Raw genomic sequence first — 24,632 nt, 5'->3', positions numbered from 1 at the left:
CAGAATTGCACACAATACTCCAAGTGTGGCCTAACCAACATTTTGTACACTGTAATATAACATCCCAATTCAATGCCTCGGCTTGTGGTGAATAATGTGGATTGTTCAAATTTAAAAATGAAAACCACAGTCTGAAGAACTTGTATTACCATGGGTGGAGTCTCAGGATAGCAAGAGTAGTTGGTGTGTGAGCTGTTAGAATTCTTGTCTTATTTCAAAACAGATGATTGAACTCAGAAGAAATATTTTTGATTACAGTGCTCATGAGGTTAATCGGAAGTCATGCTTTCATTGGTGGTGGGTAAGGTTGAGAATGAAGTCTTGTGAATGTCGGGAGAAACCTCTACAGTAAGATTGAGTACCTCCGGTTTCTTCTGTGCCCTACAGCAGGGTAAATGCAAGGTTAACAGGAATGTGGACAGATGCCTTCTTGTGGCTTCAGCAGTTTCTTGTTCTGTAACATTCATTTTGTATCTCTCACAGAACTTTGAGCTCAGATTCCCAATCACCTGCCCTTGTTCACAGAACTGTACAGTACAGAAATGGGTCCTTTTAGCCCACCTAGTCCATGCTGACAGCAATGCATATTTAGGCTAATCCCATCTACCTGCATTAGGCCCATATCCCTCTTCAGCCTTCCTACCTAAGTACCTTTCCAAATGCATTTTAAATGGTGTAACTGTTTCTGCCTCCACCACCTCCTCTGGAAGGTCATTTCAGATAACAACCACCCTCTGTGTGAAAAACTTATCCCTCAGATCTTTAAACTTCTCCCCTCTCACCTTAAACTTGTGCCCTCTAGTTCTGGACTCCCCTGACCTGGAAAAAAAAGACCCTATCTTATCTATACCCCGCTAATTTTATAAACCTCTATCAGGTCACCCCTAAGCCTTCTATGTACAGGTTAGAATAAACCCAGCCTATCCAAACTCTCCTTAAAACTACAACCCTCAATTCCAGGCAACGTCCTGGTGAACATCTGTTGCTACCACATCCTTCCTGTAGTGTGGCGACCTGAACTCTACACAATACTTCAAGTGTGGTCTAACCGATGTTTTGCACAGCTGCAACCTGACATCCCAGCCCTTGTACATAATGCCTCAGTTTATGAAGGCAAGCACAGAAAATGCCTTTATTATTACCCTATCCAACTGGGTTGCCATTTTTAGTGAGCTATGACTCGCACCCCATGTTCTCCCTGTACATCAACCTTCCCTGCTGTATACACTATATGTCCTACCAGAATTTGACTTCTCAAAGTGCATGACCTCAAACTTGTCTGGATCCAGTTTGCCAATAAGCCTCAGATGCCATGTACCCTAACCTTCTGTGTACAATGTGGAACCTTGTCAAAAGCCTTACTTAAGTTCACATAAACCACGTCTACCATGCTGCCTTCATCAATTTTCTTAATTACCTTCTCAACATAATCAGATGTGAGACATGCTCTTACACAAAACCATGTCAACTACTCCTAATCAGCCCCTGCCTTCCCAAGTGAACATAAATCTTGTCCCTCAGAATCTTCAACAAGGGGACAACATTAGCAATCCTCCAGTCTTCTGGTACCTCACCTGTGGCTAACAAAGATGCAACAATCTCTGTGAGAGCCCCAGCAATTTTCTCCCTTGCATCCCTTCGTATCCTGGGATAGATCCTAAAAGACCCAGGGAATTTATCCACCCTAATGCCTGGAACACGTTGCCTGATAGGGTGGTGGAGGCAAATTCATTGAGCGCTTTTAAGAGGGGCTTGGATGGGCACATGAATGAGAGGAAAATGGAGGGACATGGGTATTCTGTGGGTAGAAGGGATTAGCTATGTCGGCACAACATTGTGGGCCGAAGGGCCTTTTCTGTGCTGTACTGTCCTACGTTCTAATGTGCACAAATATTTCTAACACTTCCTCCTTTCTGATACAGACGTGCTCCAGAATATCAGGGTATCTCTCTCTTAACTCTCTAGCCTCCACATCCTTCTCCCTGGTGAATACCGATAAGTATTCATTTAGGATCCTGCTCTTGTCCCTGAGGGTACCTACTCTTTCATTAGCTACCTTCTTGCTTCTAATATACATATGAAAAGATTTAGGATACTGCAAGTATCTGCTCCCAGTCTACTCTTGCCAGGTCCTCTCTTGCACTATCGAAATCAGCCTTCCCCCAATTTAGAACCTTAAACTTGAGGACTGACCTTAATCCTTTCTATAACTACCTATGATCATTGGGTACAAAGTGTTCCACAACCCACACTTCCACCACCTGCCTGGTTTCATTTCCCAAGGTCAACTGAAGCCCCTTCTCTGGAAGGACTTTCTACATTTTGTCTCAAAATGATTTGGATGAGGAAACTTAAATGAAACATTTTCAAATTTACAGATGACAAAAAGTTGTGAAAGGAGGCGAGTTGGGAGGAGGATGCAGATGTTGCAGTGTGATTTAGATAAGTTGGGTGAGTGGACAGATTCAATTTAACATGGATAAATGAGATTATCTATTTTGGTTCAAAAAACAGAAAGACAAATTATTTGAATGGTGATAGACTGGGAAAGGGGGGGCTGCAACAGGACCTGGGTGTCCTTGTACATGTCCCTGAAAGTAACTGTTGAGGTGCAGTAGTAGTGATGAGGACAAATGGTATGTTGGCCTTCATTGCAAAAGGCTTTGAGTACAGGAACATGGATGCCTTGCTGCAGCTGTACAGGGCCTTGGTGAAATTGCATTTGAAGTGTGCACAGTTTTGGTCTCTGTGTCTGAGGAAAGTTGCTTTTGTTTCTTGTGCTATAAGGAGAGGTTGGACAAACTAGGGTTGTTTGCTCAGGAGTGGTGGAGGCTGAGGGGAGATCTGATAGAATTTTGTAAGATTATGAGAGGCACAGATAGAGTAGACAGCTGGTATCTTTTTCCCCAGGGTCAAAATGTCTAATACTAGAGGGCATGCATTTAAGGTCAGGACCTTTATTAGTCCATTGAATACAGGAATTGGAACATTATGTTGCAGTTGTATAAGTTGTTGGTGAGGCTGCACTTGGGAGAACTGTACAGTTTTGGTCACCCTGCTGTAGGAAAGACATGGTTAAACTGGAAAGAGTGCAGAAAAGATTTACAAGGATGTTGCCAGGACTAGAGGGCCTGAGTTATAGGGAGAGGTTGGCAGGCTAGATCTTTATTCCTTGAAACATAGGAGAATGAGGGCCGACCTTATAGAAATGTTTAAAATTATGAGAAGCATAGATAAGGTGGATGGTAATCGTCTTTTCCCCAGGGTAGGGTAGTCCAAACCTAGGGGGCATAGATTTAGGATGAGAGGGGAAAACTTTAAAAGGGATCTGAGGGGCAACTTGCTCATGCAGAGAGTGAATATATGGAATGAACTGTGAGACGAAATGGTTCAGGCAGGTACAATAGTATCATTTAATAAGATCACAAGACAAAGGAACAGAAGTAGGCCATTTGGCCCATCGAATCTGTTCCATGAGCTAAAGTAAACTATTCCCATCTAGCCCCAATTTCCGGTCTTTTCCCCATATCCCTTGATACCTTGACTAATTAGATACCTATCTATCTACTCCTTAAACGCCCCCAGTGATCGGGCCTCCACAGCTATATGTGACAACGAATTCCATAAATTCACTACCCTCTGGCTAAAGAAATTTCTCCTCATTTCTGTTCTAAACGGGTACCCTCTAACTCTAAGACTGTGTCCTCCAGTCCTGGACTCAGCCACCAAGGGAAACAGCTTAGCCACATCTACTTTATCCAGTCCTTTCAACATTCAAAATGTTTCTATGAGGTCCCCTCTCATTCTTCTGTACTCCAGTGAGTACAATCCAAGAGCCAACAAACGCTCATCGTATGTAAGCCCTTTAATTCCGGGAATCATCCTTGTAAATCTTTTCTGAACCCTCTCCAACATCAGCACATCCTTTCTAAGATAAGGGGCCCAAAGCTGTGTCTTTACCTCTCATTGTCTTGGCGAAGCAGCCAGCATAATCAAAGACCCCACCCACTCAGGACATTTTCTCTTCTCTTCCATCAGGTAGAAGGTACAAGAGCCTGAGGGCACGTACCACCGGACTTAGGGACAGCTTCTACCCCACTGTGATAAGACTATTGAACTGTTCCCTTACACAATGAGATGGACTATGACTTCATGATCTACCTTGTTGTGACCTTGCACCTTATTGCACTGCACTTTCTCTGTAGCTGTGACACTTTACTCTGTACTGTTATTGTTTTTACCTGTACTACATCATTGCACTCTGTACTAACTCAATGTAACTGCACTGTGTAATGAATTGACCTGTACGATTGGTACGTAAGACACGTTTTTCACTGTACCTTGGTACAAGTGACAATATTAAACCAATACCCATACCAAATGAGGTCTCACCAGTGCCCCAGAGCCTCATCAACACTTCCTTACTTTTATATGTTATACCTCTCGAAATGAATGCCAACATAGCATTCGCTTTTTTTTTACTGCCAATCTGACCTGGTGGTTAACCTTTAGGGTATTCTGTACGAGGACCCCCAAGTCCCTTTGCACTTCTGTACTTTGAATTTTCTCCCCATCTAGATAATAATCTGCCCGTTTATTTCTTCTTCCAAAGAAGCACTTGGTTAGGTACTTGGAGGGGCGGGGCTTGGTGGGAGATTAGCCGAATGCAGGAAATTGGGACTAGCTGAGTAGGCACTGTGGTCGGCATGGATTGGTTGGGCCGAAGGGTCTGTATCTGTGCTGTGTTGCTCTATGACTCTATAAGGTGAGAGGGGGTAAGTTCAAAGGAGATATGTGGGTTAAACCTTTTTTTTACACAGAGTGGTGGGTGCCTGGAATGTGCTGCCAGGAGTGGTAATGCAGGCAGATATGATAAAGGCGTTTAAGGGGCTCTTGGATAGACACATTGATATGCAGAGAATGGAGGAATATGGACCATGTGCAGGCAGAAGGGATTAGTTTAATTAGGCATCATTAACTTAATTAGTTTGGCACAACATGGTGGGCCGAAGGGCCTGTTTCTGTGCCATACTGTTCTATGATAGCTAATGCAGTTCTGTTGTTCAAGAAAGGCTCTAAGAATAAACTGGGAAGTTACTGACTATTTCGGTTATGTAGAAATCAAGATCTGGGTGAACAATGAACAGGACATAATGAAGGACTACGTATGCTGTGTTCAGTGTATAAGCTTCTCCTTGTACCTGTCTGAGAAGCCATAAAGATTCTTCAGATGTTGCTTCAGGACCAACAACAACAGAATTCCCTGAGAAGCATTCACAAATTCCAGGAGAGGGGTTGAGTCTGGAGGCAACCGAGAGAGCACATCTTCCAGATCATCTTCATCGTCACTTGAGTCGGAGTTGAACCGTTTCCTGGACTTGCGAGGCCGCTGTGACTCATCCTCACTCCCACTGTCTTCCGAACTTGGAGATGCTTTTTCCTTCGGCAATGCTTCTTTCAACAGAGACTGAAAATCACAGTTGGTTTAAAAATTAAACTGTTAAACATCTGCTTTAAAATAGTCCAACTCTAATACAGTTAACCACTGTGGGGTGTATTACCGAATTAAATGCAATAAATAGTTGCTTCAAAACGCTGCTTGGATCTTCAAAAACAATCAGTTCAGACATCATTTCAATTTCTGGTCTGGTTTTTGCTCCTGACCCCAAAGATCACACTCACCTCCCTGAAGGACTGCAACAGATTACTTCCGGAGACTGAAAGTGTAATATCAATGTGATGCATAATAAACAGAGGCTCCTCCTGCGTCTGGAAAGGGAAACAGGCCAAGTTGTCCGCTATGTACAGCAGCAGGTTCACCTCGGTTTTCTACACAGGAGGAAAGCAAAGTTTAACCTGGTTCAAATTCTCATTTTACATCTTGAGTAACATTGTGAACCTCCCGCCTCCAATATCCTGTTCCACCACAAACAACCTTTTATTAAATTAGCTGCTGGCGTTCAAGGCTATTCAACACCAGAGTATTTGTGCAAACTCTACATCCGAACAGGCAGTCAACATAATGGGAGAAGTGACTCTGGATCAGAATACTCAGTGTTCAAATTCTGCTTCAAAAATTTGAAACCAAATGTCTGGTGAGTGCTGAATTCCCAGGGTACATCAAAAGGTGGCACCCTGAGAAAACAGAGGCTTCGGGAGCTATCCCTATGATGAGTGAGATGCCACCACCACCCACATCTTCTCCTCCCAGCATTCCAAAGGCACCACTCCCTCCATGATGTTTCAGTCCACTCTTCCACCTCCACTTATACCTACTCATTTTTCATAAATTAGTCTCCCAAACTGAGTGACTGGTTAGACTATTTCAGTGGGCAGTTAAGAGTCAATCATAGAACTTCGGTTCGGAGTTACATATAGGCCAGACTGCACCATTTTTAAAAAATATATAAAAAGGGTGATCACAAGGCTAACTTTCCAATTCCAAATTTATTTAGATTTAAATTCCCCAGCTTCCTTGGAAGGACTGGAATTTTTGTTCTGGTTCTATACTACAGGACTCTGGAAAATTTTCCAGCCACTTAATCCCTATGCTACTGTACTTCAATAATCATGTTCGTGAGAATTTGTAGCATTTTCTATTTTTTCAGTTTGCATTTTCAGAACCTTTATTATTCCATTCATCCTTTCTGTAGTCCTCTCCCTTTTATCCTTAATCTACATCTTAAATCCTGTTGTTCCACTTTTCTCACTTTCAATGAGATGACATTCACATGAAAAATTCTGCATTTTCCTCTTCCCACAAACTGCCTGAATTGCTAAACATTTCAAGGATTTTCTATTTTTATTTCAGATTACCAACATGTGTAATAGCAAAATTGTGAACAGTACTCCAGATGTGGCCTAACCAAATGCATTGCATCAATCCAGCAACACTTCCTTAGCCTTATATGCCAACTCCCTTGCAATAGAAAGACTTGCATACCTAGAGTGCCTTTCAGAACATTCCAAGCACTTTAAAGTCACTATTTTATTGTAAGGAACATAATTAAGCTACGTGCAGTTAGCAGACATTGGTAATTGAAAATGATCACGTAAACAATCTGAGAAGTAATGAGCGAAGGAAATTTGTTAGCCAGGACACCAAGAATAACCTCCCTGCTCTGCTTAGCACAGTAAGGTCTTTCATATTCACTGACAGTACCGTTTGGGCTTCTGCCTAATGTCCCATAACATACTAGAGCACTATGAGGCTAACTGGTTCCTTGACTTTGCTTCAAAATTCAGTAAGATCATGGATGATCTGACCTTAGTCTCAACATCACTTTCTCCCACTCTCCCCATACCCCTCAGCTCCCCTGTGGTTTAATGTCTGTTCTTCTCTGCCTTGAATGTATTTAATGACTCCTCCTTCATAGCTCTCATGGATGATCTGACCTTAGTCTCAACATCACTTTCTCCCACTCTCCCCATACCCCTCAGCTCCCCTGTGGTTTAATGTCTGTTCTTCTCTGCCTTGAATGTATTTAATGACTCCTCCTTCATAGCTCTCTGGGTTAGAGAGTTCCAAAGACTCACAAGCATTAGAAGAAATACAACCTGCCTTCCTGAATACTTGCTATTAACTTTTTGCTTTAGAGTCATAAAATCATACAACACAGAAACGGGTTGCTTGGCCTCCACGCCTATGCTGACCACCAAATACATATCTATACTAATCCCATTTACCAGCACTCGGTGCGCACCCTACTAATTTTATGTACACACCAAAATCACATTTACTAGTTTCTCAACATCTGTTTTTTCTGTTCAGCCTCTTAAAAGGACAGCCTCACATTTTCCTGCATTACACACCACCTGTCATCTACTTTGCACTGCCTTATAGCTCTCTTGCACCATCAGCCGATTTGGAAATATTGCATTCTTATTAAAAGGAAAGATGTAGCATCTCCTGTGCAATAAGAAGGGGAGTGGTTGGTGTGGGCAGAAGAATGGAGTTGCAAAGAGAATAGAGCCTTTGAAATCTTGGTTGGCATGGATGAGTTGGGCCGAAAAGGCAGTTTCCATGCTGTATGACTCTGTGACTCTAAATGCTGGAAGGGGAAGATGTGGAAACTTGAAGTTGGTGGAAATTGTGAATAAAGATTTATTGAATGCAGTGGGTTAAAAGGTGAGGACCAGGGGAACTTTATCCTTGCTCTGTCCTTTTTTTTAATCTCTTTCCTTCCCACCATTCAGGGACCCAAACAATCCTTGCAGGTGAAGAAGAGATTCACTTGCACTTCTTCCAATCTGTGTTTCAAACTAAGAATTCCAAAGGCGTACGGGTTAGGAAGTTGTGGGCATGCTATGTTGGCGCTGGAAGCATAGTGACATTTGCGGGCTGCCCCCAGAACACTCTACGCAAAAGATGCATTTCACTGTGTGTTTTGATGTACATGTGACTAATAAAGATATCTTATGATGTATTTTCCTCTGCACTGGAGAAACCAAATACAGATTGGGTGACTGCTGCGCAGACTAGCTGCATTGAACAGCAGGGTGATTCAGAGATCTCTGTTATCTGCCACTTTAATTCTCTATATGACTCAGACTATGAGCTGTCTATGCCTTCTCCATTAACGCAGCCTGACCTGCTGGGCATATCATATATAGCTCCTTTTCACATCCTTTGTCTGCATTTCCACTCTCTAACTGCTCTAATTCCATAGCATTAGTGCCATTTTTTCTCTATCTCCAATTGCCTCCATTAACCCATCAAATGAATGACTTCTACAACTTACCATGGCAACTCTGGCTTCACCTCAAAGATATTTCCTTTGTCCTATGTGAACCTCATCCCCTCCCAAACCCCCACCTTCTCTGCAACTTAAAGCTAACTTGTTTTCTCTCTTTCCCAGTCACGAATGGCCTTCAACCCGAAACATTAACTCTGTTTTTCTTTTCATAGATGCTGACTGACCTGCTGAGTGTTTCTACCATTTTCTGGTTTTATTACAGAAAAAGAGAAGCGGGTTGAGATATTGGATAGGCTAAAAATTGGTGAAGGGGAGCTATTAGAAAATCCTTAAGGCAGATAGGTCACCAGGTCTGGATCAGATATACCTTTGATTGCCAACAGAAGTAAAATCATTGACATGAAACATAAAACTGGAGAGAACTGGTTAAGTTCATTGTGAAGAGGTCAGGGTGGAGCAAGGGTTTGGTGCTAGAGCACTGAAGGATTGCAAGTATTACACCCTTGTCCAATCAGCAAGATAAACTCAGCAATGCAACTCATCCTTGAACTTCAGTCTATATTAGCTACCTTCCAGTCCACTGAAACTATTCAAGAATTACATCTTCCAGTATTTTCTTTTCTCTTTTCTATTGCAAATATATTTGTTTAATTTTTCAGTCATTTCTCTATTCTATAATACAATTTTCTCTTGCTTCTGCACTTAATGACCCAAATCTACTTTTGCCTTTATCTTTTTACATTTACATTGAACCCTTCCAATTTGTTTTCATATCTCTCGCTCCTTAAACTCTCAAGTTCTATATTCTATCAATCTCTGTCATCCAATGTTGGTTTCTAAACCTCTCATCCTCAAATCTATTAGTCTAAGCATCCTCAAAATTATTAGACAGTTTCACCTTTAGATCTAATGGCCAAAAGTAATCTCTATTTAGCCAAGGAGGGATCACTTTTCCAGTGGAATTTTTATTCTTATATGCAATTGTCTTTAAATGTTTATCACTGCTTAAATATCAGCAAACTTTAACATTTGATTTTACAAGCCACCTTAGTCAACTCACCGCTTAAAAACTGCAATAGCTTGAAGCCCAAGGTTTTCTTTTCCTATGTATGTATCACACTTAAGTTGTCACTCTAGTTCTTTCAGGGATCCATTCCTCTAGTACTTGCTCTCCCAGGCCAACTGCCTGAAACCTGAACTCATTTGTCTAATAATTGCACTCTCTTGAATCCTGTCTAATTCCCGTGTTATCCAAAACTTTTATGAATCACTCAATGCTTGTAACTCTTTTCTTTCTTTAATAATGAATTTTGACAATACACATCGAAGATTATTGCTGATTTCCTAATGTCTTTTCACTTAATCAAAATGAATTGATTGCGGACTTCAGGAAGGGGAAGTCGGGAAACCATACACCAGTCTTCATTGAGGGGCCAGTGGTGGAAAGGGTGAGCAGCTTCAAGTTCCTGGGCATCAACATCTCAGAGGATCTATCTTGGGCCCAACACATTGATGCAACCACGAAGAAGGCATGCCAGTGGCTCTAATTCATTAGGAGTTTGAAGAGATTTAGTATGTCACCAAAGAGTCTTGCAAATTTCTACAGATGTACCATGGAGAGCATTCTGACTGGTTGCATCACTGCCTGGTATCCATGGATGCTCCATATGTGCAGGATCGAAAGAGGCTGTAGACTCAGCCAGCTCCATCATGGGCACAGCCCTCCCCACCATCAACGACATCTTCAAAAGGTGGTGCCTCAAGAAGGCAGCATCCATCATTAAAGACCCTCACTACCCAGGACATGCCCTCTTCATGTCACGCCTGAAGACCCACACTCAACATTTCAGGAACAGCTTCTTCCCCTCCGCCATCAGATTTCTGAACAGTCCATGAACCTCATTATTCCTCTTTTGCACTATTGATTTATTTTAGTAACATAGTAATTTTATGTCTTTATGTCTTGCACTGTACTGCTGCCTCAGAACAGCAAATTTCATGACATATGTCAGTGATAATAAACCTGATTCTGACTCTTTTTTTCCCATCCACATCCCCTAACTGGTCTCTCCTAGCAACACACAAATAATTAAACTGTGGAATACCTGACTGATGTCGACATGCAAAATCCTGGTAAATCATACCAATTTACTGAAAATGCAGCTCAATGTTATAATCCCATGGGTATTGTTGACTTACTGCACTGTCATCGAATAAGTTGAGTAAGGCGATGAGGAAGGCGCGTCGATGTTGTCGGTTTCCTCGGATCATGCTGTAGAGATGTGAACACAAAGCGGTCACATTCTCCTCCTGTCTGAAGCCACGGATTATTTCCTTTATCTCAGAGTGGATGGATTGTTGAAGCTGGTATGACATCTTCATCCCTGCTACTGCTTTCATCTGGAAAAATAGTATACAACATTTAACATCTCTTATCCCCCTCCAAACAAGTTTTCAATGAGAACACTAATAAAATACCCACATTATTTTACATACAAATTTACTATACATTTAAAAGCATGACTGCAACTTAAAGATCTATAGAACCACACAGTTCACAATGAACCCCATTTCTCTACCCTTTCCCTCCTTTTCCCTTTTGCATTTATTGTCTTTTGCAAATTACGACTGAATTTTATTCCAGAAAACAAGAGTTTGCTGTTCAAGATAATTTCTCCTCATTTCCCCTTGGTTTTTTAGGTCAGGCTTAAATCTATATTCTTCAGTTATTATTCATCTAAGTAGGAAACGTTTCATCCTCCTTACTCCATTAAAACCATTCATGATTCTGAACTGCTTGATTAAATTTCCCATTAACATTCCCTGCTTTAAGAAAAGTAACCCTAGTTTTTCCACTCTTCCTATGTAAGTGACCTCAGCTCCCATTCCATTTTGACAAACCTTTGCACCCTCTGCTGGGTCCTGACATTCATCCTAAAGTGTGGGTGCAGAAAACTCTACAATAACATTGCACCTAGAGCCTAACCAGAGATTTAGGAAACGTTCGGCATAACTTTGTTGCTTTTGCACTTTGTCACAAGTTATAAAACTAAGGATTTAGTATGGCTTTTCTTTGGTTAAAAAAAAGGCAAATGATTGTTCAATGTGCCCTACAAAGACCTGAGTACACGTCTCTCTGAAAACTCTTTTGTATTGTACTATTTAATTCATCTTGCCTCTCATTATTCTTCCTCTCAAAATGCATTGCTCCTCATATTTACCTGCACTAAATGTAAACTGTTATTCCCTCATCATCTGATACTATCCTGTTCCTAGTTTTGTGCCACATGTAAAGTTTGAAATTATGTCCTGTATACCCAAAGACCCAGTTCATTAATATATATTTAAACCAGTAGCTCTAAAACCCACAATATCCTGGAGAATGCCATTCCATTCTCTGTAACCTAAAAAAACAACCATCTTTTGCTAATTTGCTTTCCATCACATAGTCAGTTTTAGGACAGTGTGCTACTGCTGTCTCTTTAATTCCACATCTTCAATTTGCCAGCATCCATGAATGTGGTAATGACTGTCTTGATGCTGCTCAGACAAGGTCTATTTTCAGGGTATCTACTCTGCATTTCAAATCATATTATTTAAAATTTATATCAACTGCTTGGATGAAGGGACTGATTGTAATATTCTAAGTCTGAAGACAGAAGTTAGCTTTCAGGAGAACACAAAGATACTGCAAAAGGATACAGATCTGTAATCAGCAGGAGAGTGTGAGAGAGAGCTTAACATTGATGAGAGGGTGGCAGTAAATGTGAATTATAGTAGCAAAAACAGATTGCACTTTTAAAAGGTATGAGATGAGCAAACTTTGGTATTCAAGGCGAATCATGATTCTTCTATACAAAATAAAAAGTTAACATGTAGAGTACAAGGCATTAGATTTGACAAATAGGACATTAGCCTTTATGGAGTAAGGTTATAGAATCAGAGTCATAGAATTGTGCAGCATGGAAACAGGCCATTCAGCACAACTTGCCCACGCCAACCAGTGGGCACCCTTCTGTATTCTCACTTCCCAGCACTTGGCCCACACCTTCTATACCTAAGCAATTTAGATGCTCACCTAGACACTTAAATGCTGAGAATGACCCAGCTTCAACCACTCTCAGACAGTGCATTCCAGTTTCTTACCCGTCTCTGGGTGAAGATGGTCCACCATATATTTTCTTTTATATTCATTCAAGGCATGTGGGCTTTGCAGGCTGAGCCAGCATTTAATTTCCCATCCCTATTTGCCCTTGAGAAGGTGGTGGTGAGCTGCCTTCTTGAACTGCTGCAGTCCTTGAGGTGTGAATATAATCACAAGGAGAGAGTTGCATGATCTTGACCCACTGTTCTCCCCGTGTCTGTGTGGGTTTCCTCTGGGTGCTCCGGTTTCCTCCCACATTACAAAGATGTACAGGTTAGGAAGTTAGGGGCATGCTATGTTGGCGCCGGAAGCGTGGCGACACTTGTGGGCTGCCCCCCCCAAAAATCACTACGCAAAAGATGTATTTCACTGTGTGTTTCGATGTACATGTGACTAATAAAGATCTTATATATTTCCAAGTCAGGTTGGTGTGTTGTTTTGAGGGCAACTTCCAGGTGGTGGTGGTTCCCCATGCTTTTGTTGCCCTTGTTCTTCTAGCTGGTAGAGGTTGAGAGCTTGGAAGCTGTTGTCTAAGGAGACGGTGAGTTGCTGCAGCCCATCCTATAGATGGTACAAACTACTGCTATTGTGCATCGGTGGTGGAGTGAGTGAATGGTTGTGCATGGGGTACCTATCAATTGGGCTGCTATGTCCTGTATGGTGTCGAGCTAGAGCGTTGTTGAAGTTGCACTCATCCAGGCAAGTGGAGAGTATCCCATCGCACTCCTGACTTGAGCCTTGTAGATGGTGAACAGGCTTTGGCGAGTTAGGAGCTGAGTTACTTGCCACTGGATTCCCAGCCTGTGACCTGCTGTTGTAGCCACATTGTGTATATATGGCTACTCCAGTTCAGTTTCTGGTCAACGGTAACCGTAAACATATTCACAGTGGAGGGATTAGGTGATGGTAATGCATTGAATGTCAGGGGGTGATCCTCTCATTTGATAGTGATGGTAGAGTGGGAGATGTAGCAGGCCACAAGGTTGTAGATAGTGACTGCTGCTGAGGGCCCACAGTGCCTCATGACCAGTCCCGAGTTGCTAGATCTGTTTGCAGTCTGCCCCATTTAGCATGGTGGAAGTGCCGTACATCAAGATGAAGTATTTTCCCTCTAAATATCCCCGGCCTGATGCAGGGTTTCAACCTGAAACATTGACAATTCCTTTCCTTGCACAGATGCTGCTTGACCCTGTGAGTTCCTCCAGCAGATTGTTTATTGCTCCAGATTCCAGCATCTGCAGTCTCTTGTCTCCCCTCTAAATCTCTTACTCCTTACCCTAGATCTATATCCTCTAGTTTTATTTACCTCTGATAAAGGGAATAGTTTCCTGCAGTCAATCCTATCTATACTCCTCATACCCCACTCATGCCCCCTCTTAACCTACTCCACTCCAGGAAGAACAGACATATGTTCTCCAGTCTCTCCTTATCACTGAACTGCTCTATCCCAGAAAACATCCTGGTGAATCTCCTCTGAACCCTCTCCAATGCTATCACATCATTCCTATACTGTGGTGACCAGAACTGTACACAGTACTCCAGCTGAGGTCTGACCAAGGTTTTATAAAGTTGGAGCATAACCTCCTTACTTCTGTATTCAACACCCAGACAAATGAAGGCCAGTATCCTATATGCCTTCCTATCTACCTGTGTTGCCACTGAGGATATAAGGACTCGTACTCCAACTTTCTTCTTTTCCCCAAGACCATACCATTCATGGTGCATGCCCTAGCCTCATTAGTACCCCCAAAATGCATCACCTAACATTTCTCAGGATCTGCCATTTTTCAGCCCATTTCACCAACACATTGACATTTCTTTGCAGCCTAAGACTACCTTCAGCAAATCTTTGTGTCAGCCATGAACTTACTGATTTTTCAGCCCATATCCACATCATTCATGTATATTAGAAACAGCAAGGATCCCAGCACCAATCCCTGTGGGACACCACTAGTCACAGGCAACCAATTGCAAAAATAACCCTTTACCATCACCCTCTGTCTCCTATTGCCAAGTCAATTTTGGATCCAGTTTGCCAACTTGTCCTGGATCCCATGGGCCCAAACCTTTTGGACTAGTCTACCATGTGGAACCTTGATCAAGGCCTTACTCAAATCAGGTTTATTATCACTGACTTATATGTTGTAAGGTCCAGGTAAATCACATCTACTGTCAGAAAGACTGCAGCAACCTCAAGGGCAATTTGGAATGGGGAATAAATACAGGCCATTCCAGCAACAGCCACACCCCAAAAACTGAAGAAACAAAAAATGAGAGAAAGGGACAAGCCCGGCAGACAGATTTTAAGGAGTTAAAAAAATTAATTACAAGGCAAAACTCCTTGTGCTATGTGCCATTGAGTTTAGAAGAAAGATAAGTTTGCAAATGTGGCTGGAGAGATGGTGCAGCAGGGAGGGTTTTAGATTGGTGTCTGAATGGTGGAGCAGACTCAATGGGTTGAATGGTCTAATTCTGCTCCGATATCTTATGGCCTTCAGAACATGGGAACTACATGGAGAAATGGGTTGCATTTCACAGCATCAAATAGACTGGAGAGCAGGTTTGCCGATCTTTTGTGGAGGGTTTAAACTAGCTTTTCAGCAGGATAGGAAATGGAAGGGAAAAAAAACTCACTACTGGGGTTTCAATCATTTACAATCCATATTGGATGAAGGGACCTGGTGCACAGGAGCCAAATTTGTGGACAATACAAAGATTGGTGGGTTAGTGAGCTGTGCGATGGACTTAAGAAGTGTGCAAATGGATATAGATAGGTAAAGCAAGGGAGCAAGAAGTTGGCAGATGTAATATAATGTTGAAAATGTAATATTAGCCATTTTGGAAGGTAAAATGAAGAAGTAAATATTTAAATAGAACATAGAACAGTACAGTACAGGAATAGTCCCTTTGTCTCATGATGTGCTGAACTAATTAAGCTAATGACACCTAATTAAATTGATCCCTTGTGCCTGCACGTGGTCCATATCCCTCCATTCTCTGCACATTCATGTGCCAATCTAAGAGCCTCTTAAACACCTCTATTGTATTTGCCTCCACTACCACCCCTGGCAGCGCATTCCAGGCACCCACTGCTCTCTGTGTAAAAAACTTGTCCCACACATCCCCTTTGAATTTAGCCCCTCTCACCTTAAATGCATGTCCTCTGGGAGAAAGATACTCACTGTCTACTCTATCTATGCCTCTCATAATCTTATAAACTTCCATCAGGTTTCCACTCAGCCTCCACCACGCCAGAGAAAACGACCCAAATTTGTCCAGTCTCTCCTTATAGCACATGCCTTCTAATCCAGGCAGCATCCTGGTAAACCTCTTCTGCACCCTCTCCAAAGCCTTCACATTTTTCCTATAATGAGGTGATCAAAATTGAATGTACTACTCCAGGTGTGGCCTAACCAGAGCTTTATAAAGCTGCAACATAACTTCCTGACTCTTGAACTCAGTGCCTTGAATAATAAAGCCAAGCATGCCATATGCCTCCTTTACCACCATATTAACTTGTGCAGCCCCTTTCAGGGAGCTATGGACTTGTCCCCAAGATCCCTTTGTACATCTATGTTGCGGGTACAAAGGGATCTCAGGATTCTGGCACATGAAGCACAAAAAGGTAATATAGTCACAGAGAGATAAAGCATGGAAGATGTCTCCTTGGTCCACACCATCTCTTTGGCTACACCAAGCCCATTTTTTTGTTCTCCCCATATTCTCAACTCCCCCACAGACTAGGGGCCATTGGCGACGGCTAATTAACCCACCAACATGCATGTCTTTGGGATGTTGGAAGAAACCCTGTGGTCACTGGGAGAGCTCCACACAGATTCCAGGGTCTCTGGTGCTATGAGGCAGTGGTTCTTCTAGTTGCACCACTCTGCCTCCCTGATTGGTGGTATGCCATAATTAATAAGATTAATGGAACATTGCGAGGCATATGGAGAATAAAGTAGGAAAGCTTTGATGCAACTTACAGGGCTGGTGAGACCACACCTGGAGCTCTGGTTTCCATTTTCAAGGAAGTACATGCTTGCAATGGAGATAGTGCCTAGAAGGTTCACTAGATTGTGGATAGTGTAGAAGGTTGTCGAGGGTTACAGTGGGACAGTGACAGGATACAAAACTGGGCTGAGAAGAGGCAAATGGTGTTCAACATGGAAAAGTGTGAAGTGATTCACTTTCAAAGGTTAATTTGAAGGCAGAATACAGGGTTATTAGCAGAATTCTTAGCAGTGTGGAGGAACAGAGGTCCAAGTCCATAGATCCCTCAAATATGCCACACAAGTTGTTAGGGTTGTTAAGAAGGTGTATGGCGTGTTGGCCTTCATTAGTCGGGGGATTGAATTCAAGAGCCGCGAGGTAATGTTGCAGCTCTATAAAACCCTGGTTAGACCACACTTAGAATATTGTGTTCTGTTCTGGTTGCCTCACTAAAGGAAGGATGTGGATGCTTTAGAAAAGGTGCAGAGGAGATTTACCAGGATGCTGCCTGGATTAGAGAACATGTTTTATGAGGAAAGGTTGAGTGAACTAGGGCTTTTCTCTTTGAAGCAAAGCAGGATGAGAGACGACTTGATAGAGGTGTTTGAAAATTATGAGTGGCATAGATAGAATGGACAGCCAGAGACTTTTTCCTAGGGTGGAAATGACTAACATGAGGGGGCATAATTTTAAGGTGATTGGAGGAAGGTACAGGGGGGATATCAGAGGTAGTTTTTTTTTACACAGAGAGTGGTGGGTGCGTGGAATGCGCTGCCATGGGTGCTGGTAGAGGCAGATACATCAGGGACATTTAAGAGACTCTTAGGTACATGGATGATGGAAAAATGGAGGGGTATGTGGGAGGGAATGGATAGATTGATCTTAGAGTAGGTTAAAAGGTTGGCACAACATCATGGGCCAAAGGGCCTGTACTGTGCTGTAATGTTCTATATTCTAGATTGATACCAGAGATGAAGGGGTTGACATAAGAAGAATGGTTCCATAGGTTGGACTGATATTCATTGGAGCTTAGAGAATGAGAGGTGATTTTATTAAAATATTTAGGATTCCAAGGGGAATTGACAGGGTGGATGCTGAGTGGATGTTTGCTCTTGTGGGATTATCTAGAACTAGCAAGGGGGCATAGTTTTAGAATAAGGGGTCACCTATTTAAGAAAGAGGTGAGGAAGAATAGAGCTGCAGAGGAGCCAGGGTAGAGAATGCTATATTTGAACTATAAGGCCAGGGAGCAGGAAAGTAGTGCCGAGGCCAAGATTAGATCAGCCATTATCTTACCAAATGAGGTGCAGGCTTGAGGGGCCTACTCCTGCTCCTGTTTCTCATGTTCTTATCAACTGTCACTTTTGAAAGAGTGTTCCAGATACTGACCACCCTCTTTCTGGTTAATCAAGTTTTCTGACTATTGCTGGAAAGTCAGACTCCATTTTCAGACTGCAGCAACCCATCACGTTAACTTCAATACCACTCTGTCACTGACCAAGGGCCATAGTGTTCCCCTATCTACCCTGCAAGTTTTTTCAGTGACTTTAAATCTGAATCACAGCTGACACCTAACTGATAAGAACCCGGCAGTGAGAGAAAATAACTCACATGTACAAATCCAGTGTACTTTTTATCTATTTCCACCAGCTGTTGATCCGATTTGTTACGCATTGTAGATTCTGGATCTGTTCCAATGGCAATCAGATATGGCACGCACTGTGTAAAGGGAACAAAAGAAGGACATGAGTAGCAAAGCACTGGATGTACAAACTAAAGAATGCACTGCAGCAACTCCTGATTACTTCAAAAGCACCTCCATTCCCTGATAATACAGCCAAAAGAAGTAGCATTGTCATGCCAGCATTGGCTCCTCCAAGCTCGGTCTCAAAGGACCTATCTAACTGGAGGTGCAATATCCTCCAGCATCACTTGGTCAGCATCTTTAAATTCCCTCTGTGGGGAGCACCACCAGCACCAGGTCTTCAGCAGCACTTTAAAATAAAACAATCACTTTTAGGACATGACTGCCACTGACAAGGTCAGCAGAAGTGTCTACCCCAGCTTCATTTGAAGCAGATTTTGACCCAGTGATGACGGAACAAGGAGACTGCATTTCCAATTCAGGATGGTTTGTTTGTACATTTGGTTTCTGTCTTTATGGAAGAGAATGACATATTGTCTTTAAGGGTGAAATGTTGGATAAGACAAACAGAGAGGATATATTGGGGTCTAACTGGAGCAAATTGCTGGACCTAGATAAAATGTATGCCAGGCTCTTCAGAGAAGCTTCAGGCTAGTAAATCTAACATTGGTGAAAGGCAAATTATTAATCAAGCTTAATCAAGGATCATATACATAGATTTCTTAAAGGAAGGTTGTGTATAGCTAAATTTATTTATTTTTTTGTGAAGTTAGCGTATGGTTTTTAGGAAGGCACGTGACAATGTCCTACATTGTACACTGATCAAAGTGCAGGGAATCCAAGGGAATTATAATTCTATTCAAAATTGGCTCTGTGGTAAAGAATAAAGATCAAAGGAAGTGCAGGGAAGGCTAGGCGCAAGGGGGTTTCATGGGGCTTGGTGCTAGGTCCACTGTGTTTTTGTGAAATGCATCATTGATTTAGAGTCATAGAATAACACAGCATGGAAACAGGCCCTTCAACCCAACTCGTCCATGTTGACCAAGGTGCCTACCTAAGCTAGAGAAACAAAGCACTACAGATGCTGGAATTTAGATGAAAAACACTATGATGCTGGAGGAACTCAGCAGGCCAGGCAACATCTGTGGAGAAAAGCAGCCTGACCTGAAACGTGGACCGCCTATTTTTCTCCACGGATGCTGCCTGGCCTACTGAGTTCCTTCAGCATCATAGTGTTTCTCTTCCACCTAAGCTAGTCCCACTTGCCCCCTTTTGGCATGTATCCCTCTAAACCTTTCCTATCCATATACTTATCCAAATGTCTCTTAAATGTTGTTTTTGTATCTGTCTCAACCACTTCCTCTGGTAGTACGTTCCATATACTCACCACCCTCTGCGTCAAGAACTTGCCCTTCAGGTCCCTTTTAAATCTTTCCCCTCTCACCTTAAATCTATGTCCTCTAGTTTTTTGTTCCCTTTCCCTGGGAAAACGACTGTGTGCCTTCATTTGAACAAATATTGGAGTCACAATTGCAAAGTTTGCAGATGACACCAACATTGGTTGTACAGTTTGTGAGGAAGAAAGTTGTATGACTTGGGAAAGTATTTCAGGACGAGCAGGTGTGCACAAGAGTAACAAGTGAAATGCAATCCAAAATGTGAGACATGCATTTGGGGAAAGGAAACAAGACAAGTGAAAATGCAATAAATGGTAGGACTAGTAATCCAAAGCCTGGACAAAAAAATCCAGAGATAGAGTTCAAATCTCACCATGGCACAAGTGAGATTCAATTTCAGTGATGAAATCATCAGGAATTTTAAAAATTGCTTATCTTAGTAACAGAGATGTGAAACTCCAGGTTGATGTAACAAAAAATCCATTTTGTTCGCCAATGTTATCCAGGGAAGGAAATCTGCTGCCTATAATTGGTCAGGTCTATTTTTGATTGAAGACCTACAGTAATGTCAACTGTCCTCTAAAATGGCTGACCGAACCACGCAGATGCATCAAAACATGAACGTTAAAACAAACTAAGCAAACTACCACTGACAGGACAGATTCACCAAAGCTAGTTCTAAAGGGGCATAAACATGAAGAGAGCAAAGCTCAGCATTGACTTTGGACTTTGAAGTCTGATGTTTTCAAGTCAAAGCAGCATAAGGAAGTCTCTTTCTGACTGCCACTTAACATCCTTCCTCAGCTGATTGCCCTGTGCTCCACAATGTTAAACAACACTGAGCACCGAGAATAGAAAGGCACAAAACGGATGACTTAGGAGCACCATCAATGACTAAACTGGCAGTTCTGAAGGACTTTTGTAGGAGTATTGTGGGCAGTTCTGGTTGCCACACTATGGGAAGAGAGTGCAGAGGGGATTCACCAGGATGTTGCCTGGATTGAAGGACTTTAGCTATGGGGAGAGATTAGATAGGCTGAGCTTGTTATTCCTGGATTGGAGGTGGTTAAAGGGTGACCTGATGCAAGTATATAAAATTATGAGAGGTATAGCTAAAGTAAATAGTCAAAATATTTTCACCATGGTAAAGTTATCAAAAATAAAAGGGCAGAGAGGTTTAAGGTGAGAAGAAGGAGATTTAAAGGGAATTTGAGGGGAAATTTTTTTTTACACAGACAGTGGTTGACACCTGCAACTCACTGCCAGAAGAGGAGGTGGAGTCAGATACAATCACTATGTTTAAGTGATATTTTAACAATAGGCAAGGCGTAGAAGGATAGGGACCAAACGTGGACAAATGGGATTAGTGTAGACAGGCAAAAATGGTCAGCATGGGTGTGGTGGGCCAAAGGGCCCGATTCTGTGCTGTACAACTCTTTGACACAGCTGCCAGCCTTGAGGGGTGTGTGTGCATGCATCTTTGCACGCACTGGGGGGTAGTGGAAGTGGGGCAGAGTAATTGAAGTCCGAACTCATCATCCAAAAGGTGGTGAGCCCCAGACCTCATATTTCAAAATATCCGGACAATCACTCAAACATACAACCTACAAGGCTGTGGGACAAGAGCTCGGAACTGAGAGTAATTTAAAGAGTTCTCTTATGATTACTAAATACAAATTAGTGTAATATTTGAACATAGTTATAGATTAAATGGATAATGCTTAAATGTAGAATCTAGCACTTAATTACTAATGCCATATACAAACACAGCTTACTTGAACAGGGTGGACCAGGCCCTGGTTTAGCGTCAAAGCGATGACATTAAGTGCAAAGTGGCGAACTGGAGAGTGTGTGTGGAAAAATGCTTCCAGAACCTGTTTGAGGTAGAGCTGCATGATGGAACTGCTCATTCCTGAGGAAATATCACCCATTTCCTTGAGATCTTCCTGCTTGGCCACTTTCTTCCCTGCGGGAATAAAAGACATAACTCAATCCGTACTGTATTGCTCTTTGTCTGTAACTCTAAATGCAAAGTCCAGTAGATATCTCATATCAATATTTTTTTTCTCCTTTTCACTGAGATTGCAATTTATCTTCCACAGCCTGTCATAGTAACAATGCTGCTAAATTGCTCTCCCACTCCCAATGACCAGCATCACTCACTATTCAGAAACAAAATGTGTTTATTCCCTAAAAAGTGGCTACATTCCATGTCAGTAATGTAGCACATGATTAAATGACCTCACCAGTGATTCATAGACACCACAATGAACATTGCTGAGGCAATTTAAATTCAAGTAATTAAATAATTATGGAAAATAAAATCTCCTATCAGAAACTATTGAATTTTCATAAGAATCTATCTGAACTCTTGATTATCCTACAGGGAAGCAAACTGCTTTCCTTACTCAGCTCAACCTGTTTGATGCTTCACACCACCAAAGTGGTTGACTTTCAAATACCTCCCCTTGCCAATGACCCCCACGTCGTATGAACAAATAAACAGAGGTATAAGAGAACCTCTGTTAGACTTCAAGGGTCTTATTACCATACTGAGCAAAGCAGTTGCCTTGGACAAATTGGACCAAAATAGAAACACAGGATGTAGTTTGGGAGGAGGAATAAGGGAGGCTGTTTGGAAGTTAAGAAGTTAGAGAAAAGCAGCAAAAGACATGATGAATTGATGGCTCAAATAGGAATAAATCGGTACATCTTGTAGCTGTTGTGGAAAGACGATTGCAAAGTTGAGAATTAAATCTTCTAACACACATAACTGTTAGAGATGCACAAAATGGAAAAGGAAAAGGGAAAGTTCTGATAATAAAGTCAGTAGAGAGAAAGGATCTTGGCTCAGAAAACCAAAAAGTAGAATCAGTTTGGGTGGAGTTAAGAGCAAGGGCAGAAAACACTGTGGGAATTGTCTATTTGCTTTTAAACAGTAATGGTCAAGTCACTGGGTGTATTTAAGGCAGAGATTGATAGGTTCGTGATTGGTAGGGGGGTTAAGCATTATGGGGAGAAAGCAAGAGAACAAGGTTGAGAAAAAAAGTCATGTCTCTGTGATGCCCACGACATCGTACCCGCTAATTTCAATTTGTGCTATAAACTCATTGACCTTGTTACATATACTGCACGCATTCAAATACAACACCCTCAATCCTGTATTCACCGCCTCCCCTCTCAAGTCATCCCTGTTTTGCCTGAGGTTAGATTCTTAACCCTTTCTAAACTGTCCTTTTTTTAATTCTGGAGACTTTAATAACCTCTCCTGCACCCTTCTTCCCTTTAAACTTTTCCTCAATTTTCCATGCTGTTGAATTTAAAATTATGGTTATAGCTATACCAAGCCTTTGGATAGACTGAGAGCAGTTCTAGGCACCATACTTAGGTATATAGTGCCCTAGGAGGAAGTGCAGCACAGACTTAACAGAATGTTAACCAGCCTCTTAAACCATGAGCAGAGATTAAAAGAACTTGAATAAAAACAGAAATGCTGAAAATACCCAGCAGGTCAGGCAGCATCTATGGAAAAAGAAACAGTTAATGTTTCAGGGCCCTTCACCATAACTGGCAAGTGAGAACCAAGCTAATTTTCAGTAGTAGTGAAGGTGGGGGTTGGTTAGGTAAAACAAAGGGAAGTAGCACATTATGTTTCTTTGTCCGTGTGGTGTGTTGTTTATAGCAAGGCTGTGGGATATGTCCTGTAGGCCACACTTTACAAACAGAAAAAAGAAAAATTGAGCCAAAATGATAACAGGCAGGAATGGCCAGTTGTGATACAGGAAGAAAGAACATGTGAGTAAGCAAACATTGTAGAATTCAATAAGGAGTCCCGAAGGCTGTGACATGCTCAGACATAAGATTAGGTGCTAATCCCCAAGTTTGCGCTGGGTCACATAACATGCAGGAGGCCATAGACAGAAAGGTCAGAGTGGGAGTGGGGGGGTGGGGGGTGGTGTGTGGAATTAAAGTGTCAGGCAATGGGAAGCTCAGAGTTTCTCCTGCAGACTGTGTTTGGTTTCCCCAGTGTGGAGAAGGTCACGTTGTGAATACAGAATGCAGCAGACCAGATTGCCACAAAAATAAGAAATAATGGAAAAATTCAGCAGGTCAGGCAGTATCCATGGAAAGAGAAATGTTGTTGCTCTCTTGCATGGGAGTGCCATAAGACGGGGAGTGGTAGCTGGGAACAGAAGAATGGACAAGAGAGATGCGAGGTATTGGTATTGGTTTATTACTGTCACTTGTACTGAGGTACAGTGAAAAGCTTGTCTTACAAACTGATCATACAGGTCAATTCATTACACAGTGCAGTTAAGTTGGGTTAGTACAGAGTGCACTGATGTAGTACAGGTAAAAACAATAACAGTACAGAGTAAAAGTGTCACAGCTACGGAGAAACTGCAGTGCAATAAGGTGCAAGGTCACAAGGTAGATCGTGAGGTCATTGTCCATCTCATTGTATAAGGGAACTGTTCAATAGTCTTATCACAGTGGGGTAGAAGCTGTTCTTAAGTCTGGTGGTAAGTGCTTCAGGCTCCTGTATCTTCTACCCGATGGAAGAGAGAAGAGAGAATGTCTCGGGCGGTTGGGGTCTTTGATTATGCTGGCTGCTGAGAGCAATCCCTTTGAAATGCTGGCATCTTTTTGGAGCTGGTGGAAGTTGCAAAGCATGATTCATGAATATGGAAGCTGGAGGAATGGAAGGTAAGGGCAAGGGCAACTCTGTTCTTGCTCTCTCCTGGGACAGCGGGATTGAG

The 24,632-nt window shown here is 42.2% G+C and overlaps 1 protein-coding gene across 1 annotated transcript in view; it reads right to left on the bottom strand.

Annotated features, from left to right (window-relative positions):
• Window positions 1-24,632, bottom strand: part of LOC127572471 (nipped-B-like protein) — a 469,472-nt gene that overhangs the window by 11,036 nt on the left and 433,804 nt on the right. The window contains exons 35-39 of the mRNA XM_052019793.1: window positions 21,648-21,838; window positions 18,442-18,549; window positions 10,896-11,096; window positions 5,683-5,829; window positions 5,202-5,467 (exon numbers count right to left, since the gene is read on the bottom strand). Coding sequence (XP_051875753.1) covers window positions 5,202-5,467; window positions 5,683-5,829; window positions 10,896-11,096; window positions 18,442-18,549; window positions 21,648-21,838 — 913 coding nt within the window. The remainder of the gene's footprint in view (window positions 1-5,201; window positions 5,468-5,682; window positions 5,830-10,895; window positions 11,097-18,441; window positions 18,550-21,647; window positions 21,839-24,632) is intronic.

Source organism: Pristis pectinata, chromosome 7, assembly GCF_009764475.1.
Source record: "Pristis pectinata isolate sPriPec2 chromosome 7, sPriPec2.1.pri, whole genome shotgun sequence".
Lineage (NCBI taxonomy): Eukaryota > Metazoa > Chordata > Chondrichthyes > Rhinopristiformes > Pristidae > Pristis > Pristis pectinata.
Note: the sequence above shows the minus strand (reverse complement) of the source record. Positions and strands in the feature narration are given on the sequence as shown.